Source organism: Hyposmocoma kahamanoa, unplaced genomic scaffold, assembly GCF_003589595.1.
Source record: "Hyposmocoma kahamanoa isolate Upper Pololo Valley unplaced genomic scaffold, ASM358959v1 94119, whole genome shotgun sequence".
Classification (NCBI taxonomy): domain Eukaryota; kingdom Metazoa; phylum Arthropoda; class Insecta; order Lepidoptera; family Cosmopterigidae; genus Hyposmocoma; species Hyposmocoma kahamanoa.
In genome coordinates, this window is record NW_020654897.1 from 2327 (window position 1) to 11137 (window position 8811).

At 36.7% G+C, this 8811-nt stretch overlaps 1 protein-coding gene across 1 annotated transcript in view; it reads left to right on the top strand.

Annotated features, from left to right (window-relative positions):
- The window catches only part of LOC113238057 (ATP-binding cassette sub-family G member 4-like), a gene marked incomplete at both ends in the record, with an annotated part of 6720 nt that extends 145 nt beyond the window's left edge, over positions 1 to 6575 (top strand). Inside the window, 3 exons of the mRNA XM_026474779.1 lie at positions 3320 to 3539; positions 3955 to 4100; positions 6452 to 6575. Of these exons, the coding sequence (XP_026330564.1) occupies positions 3320 to 3539; positions 3955 to 4100; positions 6452 to 6575 (490 nt within the window). The remainder of the gene's footprint in view (positions 1 to 3319; positions 3540 to 3954; positions 4101 to 6451) is intronic.
- Positions 6576 to 8811: the final 2236 nt, after the last annotated feature.

Consider the following 8811-nt stretch of genomic DNA (forward strand, 5'->3'; position numbering starts at 1 on the left):
CAGTTATGAATGAACACTTCGTATTCTTGTTTAAAAACCAGTTGTGAAAACAATAATAAAAAAGGGTTTTTCTTAACCAGTTAAGAAAACTTAGTTATGAAAGTGAACTAAAGGGTTTGTTGTAGGTAGTATTTCTAATTGTATGTGACGAATTTCATTTTGAGTTTGGTGTGGTTGTGTGTGTGTGTGTAAAAAATTTGTTTTTTATTATTTATGTGGCGTATTTTTGTGTATAAATAATATTTTATTTTAATGTTTAGTTGTCTATTATTTAAACTACAGATGCACATTAGAGCAGGTTGTAAATAGAAATAATTATATGACGAGTTATACATTTTTCTTACAGAAGATATATATGAAACGGAAACTAGTCACTTAGAAAAGTTATGTAGATCTTTTTCTTCCTTGATACGAATTGGTGTCTGTCCTTCTTCCCTCTTAATGTATACTTTACCATACATCGTCCAGCAAGCTGCTATCTTCTTACTTTTTACCAACTCCCTCCCGAGATAATACATTCTCCCAGCTTTGTTAGTAAGAGATTCCGATATATACATATATGGTTTTAGGAGGTCCAGGGACTTTTATATGCTGTGTATTTAGTTGCCGTTGTTTGGTATCATAAAAAAAAATTTCAATGTCAATTACTTATTTCTATATATTACTCATTAGTTGTAAATACTATGAAATACATCTACTCGTGTAAGAAAATAATAAGAAAATTATAGACTTTTAAATAGATGATTGCAGGTCGTCTGGTGACCAGCTGGCTTGTCAATCATTATTAAACACTTTGTTGTTCTAAGCCGGTTAACGAGTGGAAAAAACTAGTAGGTTCGTTAATAGACTTATGTACGATAAATAAAAACATTGACCTATGAATAACACGCCATACCTATCGGCAAAATTAATAAAAAAACACGTAATGTAACTTTTTGTGTCCGATAGATTTGATAAGTTTAGGTAATCTACGAGCCCTGTACCCCAACTACGGTGGGGTCGGGCTCGGCCTGCGGCGCGTGGTCGGGTTCATTTTACGGGGTGTGCTCAAGCTCTTCAATGGCACAGCAGTTAGTACTACGGGCACTTAATGAGGAGTTCGATTCCCGATTTGGGCCTATTTAAGAAACGACCATTTTTCTAAGTTGGTTTTTTTCGTCTGATATTCTAGATTATCGTTGTATCGGTATTCATAGTACAGGAATTTCGGCAGTGGTTTGGCATTTTCCCCCCTAAATACTTCTCTTTGGCATAGCTTTCAAGAAAATGGAATCTAACAGAGAGACGGTCGAGATACAACAACGCTATAATAAGTATCTGATTTCCACTACATCGGGAAATATACCTTACATTTTGAACAATTGTGAAATCTTGTACCGTAACTGCCTCTGTGGCCGAACGGTTACCATGCCGGACTGCCACGCAGAGGTCCCAGGTTCGATTCCCGGGCCGGGAGAAATATTTGTATGACCTACATTTGTTTCTCTCGTGAGTTTGGGTGTAAATTGTGCTTGTCTATATGTGTGTCCATGGCACCCGCGACACAGGGTTTCCCTAGTGCGGGGCTATGTTGAGTGTGTGTGTTATTATTATAAATAAAAATAAAAAATAGAGTCTCTGTATACTACCTACGTAAGGTGGCGTGCGGACGCTCCGGGTTCGCCCACCGCTACATCTCGGCCTACAGCCGTAAAAAGCTAAAAGTTAATTTTGACTGCAAATTATTATTAAACACCTATAGAGATCCCCACGCCGATTTTCAGCTGATATAAAGCAAATTTCCATCTGCCGCCAAAAAGTTTGTATGGCAGTATATTAAAAAATGGCGAAAAATAAATTTTGACCGCAAATTATTATTAAACACCTATAGATTCCACCACATGCCGATTTTCAATCGAATAAAAGCAAATTTTGATCTGCCGCCAAAAACACTTCTATGGCAGCCATACTGAAAAATGGCGAAAAACCAATTTTGATCACAAATTATTATCAAACACTGCTAGAGACCCCCATATGCCAATTTTCAAAGGGATCTGAGCAATTTTTTTTCTGCCGCCAACGAACGCTTCTATGACGGCCGTATTTGAAAATGGCGAAAAACAAATTTTTCTTCGGCCTCGATTTTGAAATCGCCATCTTGATTTTTTTTTAACCCAGGCAGTTGACCAGTGTTACCCTCTATGACATTCCTTTTAAAATTGACCAGGTTGTATCTCATAGAAATGCACAAAAATCCCCCCCCATGTATTTTAGTTTTTGCAGACTGTTGATCACTCGTTTACATTTTCCACATTCAGGTCTTCTCATATTTGATTCTTTGCCTTGGAGCCTACCCGCGTACAACTGTATAAATATATTTTTTCCACCATACCGGGAAATATGCGTTCTTATTTTTCTAAGTGAGTCAGGATTTGTAGCTTTATATATATAATAATAAATAATGGTAACCCTCAGTCTAACGAACGAAAAATTAATAAGTACGGACAAATTCGACTGTCCGTACAAAAACCGCGCTTGTTACTTGCATGTCATTGTATGTTACTAACCATCTATAGATTTTAATGAATTAAATTTTTAAGTTTTAGATATAATATTTTTATGTAAATATGGATTATAAATCAGCTGAAATAAAATATTTTTATTTTATTTATTTAATTATTTATAAGCAACTTTATGTCAATTATAATGTAACGTACAAAAGTAGATACCTACGAGCCAAAAAACAGGTCGCACGTCTTCCGGAGAATTGTCACGCAATCTTTGGATTTCCCGCAGCTGCCGTGCTATTTCGTTACAATAATACGCTTCCATTCCGATTCACGGCAATATAAATTGAGCCTTAAGCCCAGCACCCATTGACTGGACGATATGGTAAGGGATCCTTCAGCATCCCTACATGCAAGCGCACACTAGCATCCCGTAGCGTAGTGACATCGTGCTCGCGTCTAGGTTCTGTTCAAATCAGTCGTGCCGAAACATCCCGACGCGACGGCCGTAGAGGCATTTCAGAGGCTGCCGATTCGGTATCGTTGAAGCGTGTTTTACGCTTAAGCTTACCTGAGCTTTGTTTTCGTAGCTACGACCATTATCATTGAAATTTAAACTATAGTGTGATAACATTAAGGTATATTACTATTCGTCACCTAAAAATCCCCAGCCGTGACGTCCCGTCAATGGGTGTCGTGACTTATGATAAATTTGAGCTATGACATGACATTAAGATGTATTAGATGCTGGGATTTATACTTATAGTGCTGGGAATTCCCTAGTTATGTGGATTGTCCGGTAAAGTTGTTTATTTATAAAAACCTTGTTTCAGAACAAATGGCGTCTCCGGCACAATCCGCGCTGGTGACAAGATATGCGTAATGGACAACAAATGCAATAATCTCAGCTCGCTTAAAGCATACAGGAGGCAGTCCTGTTACATCCTACAGGATGACCGACTAAACCCTCTCTTCACTGTTGGCGAACTCATGAAGTTCGCAGCTGATATGAAGTTGGGACATACATTCACTGAAAAAATGAAAACTACTGTGGTAAGTAGGCGTTATTATATTGCGTGCGCAGGGAAGATATTTTCTTCTCTCTTTCTACTTCTGCCTTTCAATCCTTTTGGGTCTTCACATATTCGAACAACAAACTCTTGGCATCTTCAATGTCTTTGTCAAAATTCGAAGTAAGGTTTCGTAGTTCATAACTTGAAGTTTATTTTGGACGAAACACAATAACTTATTACTATGTTACAACTACTACACTTAACAATGGTCGACTAAAAGCGAGCGAAATTGTGATTTTTCATCATAACATATTTTACTTAGTTGCTTTTAAGATAAACTCTTGATTACATAATTTTATGTCAATAATATTGTCATATTATCATATTATGACAATAAAAATAAATATTTTGTTTATCTATAACTAAATAGTTTAATATACTCTCGTTTCTTTCAGATAAACGAAATCCTGGACACGCTAGCCCTATCAAACACGGAAGACACACGATGCGCCAATCTCTCTGGAGGACAGAGGAAAAGGCTCTCTATTGCCGTAGAGCTCATTGACAATCCACCTATCTTATACTTAGATGAACCTACTACGTTAGTATATTTACATTGAAAGTTTGCTGTAAAATGGTTGAATGTAATTGGATATAAAACAATTTTAACGCATATAAATCGCATTAAAACATTTTTTTATAAATAGTTATGTTTCCAATGAGTAGCAAATTGTGAAAAACGTAAGTCAAAATACCATTTTTTACTTTTTTACTTAAATATTAAATTATTTTTATGCATATTATAGGTTTCATATTTAAAAGTAAGGAAATCACTTAATGTTATGGGTATTTTCAAACATGGTACCCATAATATATTTATAAAATATATATTTAAGTTCAAAGGCAAAAAATGGTATTTTTACTTATTACAACTTACGTGTGAGGTATCCATAAGTCAATGGAGGTATCGATTTGTTGCTACGACGTGCGCTTTACGAACGCTCGTTTACGGTGCCGCAAACGCGCGTCATCTGCGCGTATACGTGCCGCACAATGGTGCACTGGCGGAAAAAAGTAATTTTTATGAACATTTATCTAAACAAATTTTACATTATTAATACAAAGCTCGAATACTCAGAAAAAATTCCTTCGATCCGGCCGGATTCGAACCGACGTCTTCTAGCATACAGCCTATCTAGTCAGCCGTGACCATGGGACCTGTAAAGGGCCCGAAACGTCGGTTTGTTTGAAAAAACAAATATACGCGATTTAAATCCGGAAAAATAGTTTCCTTTCCTATGTGTAACAATCGCGAAAACCTAAGAACTCAACAATATATAATATAATGTAATATTGAAATAATCGTTTCAAACGAACTGTTTTCTCCTTTGTAATGAAAATTATTAACACCGAAATTGTTAATTATACGAATATTTTATTATCACAAAAATATTTATTTCATCCTTAAATACCCTAAAAAACCAATAGTTTTGTTTTACTATAAAAACATAATATTCTCCGCGGTGCCACACAGAGTGCACCACTGTGTGCCGCAGACGCGCTATAGTGAATCTATTCAAAATGCAAACTTCGCATTACAAGCAAGAAGATATACATACTCCACTGGAGTTTACACTTAGAATTTCATATAGTTGCTTAATTTCGAGAACCAACTGCAATTAACAAACAAAACTAAAATTAAAACCATCTGTTAACAAAATGCGCGATACATACGCGCGCGCGGCTACAGCGCGCGCGTATGTATCGCGTATACGCGCAGATAACGACTCCAAGACTATTACATTATTATTATATTATACTGTTTATACATGGTGTTAGATTGTGAATGTTAGGTTTACAATGGTCACTAATACTTAGGTAAAATTTTCGGACCTAAAATTGCTTTTCTCAAACAAACCAACGTTTTGAGTTCCTTCTTTTGGTCACCTGGACCATGATCACATCTGTTACTATATAATATATATATATATTATTGTATATATATATCAAACATTTGTATCTAATAAACGCGAGTTTAAGTTTAAAACTATATACTTTCTTTTCCAATTATGTTTTTTTTATTTTTTCATTTAATGCTCTAGGGGCGGCTTATACACAGCAGTGGATGCGTGTAAGCGCATAATGAAGTAAAAATTCTTTACAAAGCTTTAAATAAAGGAAGTAGCGTATGTTGACATAGAAGAAAACAGAAATAAATATAAAATTTGTACTTGAAACACATTTCGTTAAAGGTAGTTAGTTAATTTAATCGGAACTTGAACGTCTAAGGTTTCATGCAGTTCGTATTATTTTTATAACTGTTATGTGATGAAAGTACTTTTGACGTACGTACTCACCACATGTGGCTTTATTATACCAATGATACGAGAACAACATTTTGGCCGCCTCCAACTTTCTTCTAGCTAAAATTAAAATTCGAGACCACTACCTTGTGGACTAGAGGAAGGTTCACTAGAACTTTTATTCTTTAACTAAGCTTCCCCAAACGAAATAAGCTTCTCTCGTTATGACCTTCTTCCCAAAACAATCGTCCAGTCAATATCAATTATTTTCTGGCCAACCCACTAATATTCATTTCATACAAATTTCTAAAACTTAATAACATAAAACTGTAATCAGCAACCAATTGCTTATTGTCGACTATACTCAATCCATAATGTTCTATTCCAGCGCAAAATCTATTCAATAACCATCAATCCATCTAATAACCGGTAAATTATTTTAATAACCGGCAATTTGTTCAATCGTGACACTGAGTCTTCCAACTGTGACGTTAGAGGAAACGTCGCGCAAAACGACGACGGTGCCATATCCACATAAAACTTGACTTGATTTATTTCTCAACAGATTACATACATAAATGTTTTTTTGTCTTCTAACTTCAAGTAAGTACCTATTTCAATCTTATACTATCTCTATTATCTTTTCCAGAGGTCTAGACAGTTTAACGTCAGCTCAGTGCATTCAAATGCTGAAGAAACTAGCGTGGGAAGGCCGCACCATCGTCTGCACTATCCACCAACCCTCAGCGACCATTTACTCCTTATTTGATCAGGTAAACTTCATCTATACATACGATTGCTAATTTAGTTTTGTTACGGATACGAGTATACTTCAAAATTATAGATTTGAAGACGTTTTTGTGCAGTACTGTTTAAGTCGTGATCCATAAGGATGTTTGTTTATCTACTTCATTACACGTTCCACTGATGGACACGGGTGTACTAAGCAGAGAAGGGTTAGGTCGTGGTCCGCCACGTCGGTCCAATGGAATTTTAGTACTACATGGTTTCCAGCAACGTGTATAAAACTTCTTCGATAATTGTATAATAAATATTTTAACCCATCAAATAGTATGATCAATTCACGGTTATTTATGTAAAATATATACCTTATACATATATTTAGTAGCAGTAGGTTTCTTGTGAAAGAATCGAGAGAGAGTCCAGGGAAGTACTGCCACTTTACCTATTTCTGCCGCCAAGTATAAAGGCCCATTTATATGGGGAGAGTTTCTCGTCTCGAACTCGCACCCACGTAGACCAAATTCAAGCCGAACTCGCCCGCATGCCCGGAACGCTCATTTAAGTTAAAACGTAAAAACTAATTGAATAGAGCGTATTTTGCCATGACTGTATATTCAAAGGCGAGGCGATTATCGTTCACGTGGACGGTCGATAATCGCGAATGTTTAGACGAGGAAAGTTTTTTATATTCTTTCGATAATCGTATCTTTGAGACGAGAAACTCTCTCCATCTAAATGGGCCTTTAGACGAACGCGGTCTCCGGCCACGCGCTGTGAGCGCGACGAAATTTGTGTCGAATAAATGCCCTAAGGGTAACAGTGAAATTAAGGCACATGGCACTCGTCAATTTACGTCTCAAGGTGACGGGCGTAGTGGCAGTGCCCCACAGATCTTTGCGATTTAAACCTCTGAGCGGAACTGCCTTGTTATGGAAAGGCGTGTCGCTTACCACCAGGCGCACCACTTGTTCGTCCCGTTCGCTTGTTGTCATAAAAAAATGAAAGAATACTTATCGTATACCAACTTCTTATCGTATCGATGGCATTCACTATGCTGCTTGCCACATCGTGAAGAAAGTATTAGCCAATCGGCAACCGATTGTTGCACTGGGTGCGCCAGACGTACAGAAAAGGAATGTTACTTCGTACGAGGAAGTTTCTCTATGACTACTTTAAAAAGGCATGTTATTTTTTTTAATAGAAAAACCACCGTGAGGCTCAGACATATTAACTAAAATAACGCATAACTCACATATTTAAGTCGAATTTTTGCTCGTCATGTTTCGAATTAGTGCGTGGTCCTTAATCATGATATTCCGCGGCGGCGACTTGACGGAACAGTAAAATAATGTGTAAAAAAACAATAATGGCGGCTTCTAGTGCGGTTCGTAATATATAACAACAAATGACATATTTTTAGTCGATATGACGCTCAACATATATAATTAATTTATGGTATGCAGACATTTGACATATTCTTGCATGATATAAAGGCTTACACTATTTCCATCCTCTAAGTATAAAGGTCACTGGGTACATAGAGCGCACTATAAGTTTCCGGAACTTATAGGTCGCACTATATGTTTCCGGAACTGGCCACTTACATAAACAATATTTATAAAGTAATTAAAACATTTGAAAATTGAACTCTTTGGCTGTAGAATACTATTTGTTTCATCTAACTGTCACTTGTTTTTACATTCTGGCGTCATTTTAGAAATTGGTTGTCTACATCACCATGGATTTAACTCGTGAAAATTTTCGTAGTGTGATTTTCTACGATTTCAAGTGTAAATAACAGCTCAGCGGAGTTTCGTTCGGCTTCAAACTGCTTTTAGCGATGAAGCACCATGCAAGACAACTATTTATAGCTGGTTTGCAGAATTCCCACGCGGTCGTGTAAATCTCACTGACGAATGTCGTGAACAACAAAAACATCTATGCTGTGCGCAGTATGATCAAAACAGACAGGCATGTAACATACCATGAGATTCGGGAATCTTTAGGCGTAGGTATGAGTTAAATACAATCAATACTACACAAACATTTGGGTGTGGAAAAGCTGTGCTCTCGGTGGTTTACACAATTTGACTGAGGCTCAAAAAACTTGGTGCAATGCCATGCTTATCAGATTCAATGAAGGGGCGTCAAATTTGGAGATAGACATAGTAACAGGTGACGAAATATGGATTTATAGATACGATCCCAAAACAAAGTCGCATTCGAGCGTATGGGTCTTTCGAGATGACCCGAAACCAACCAAAG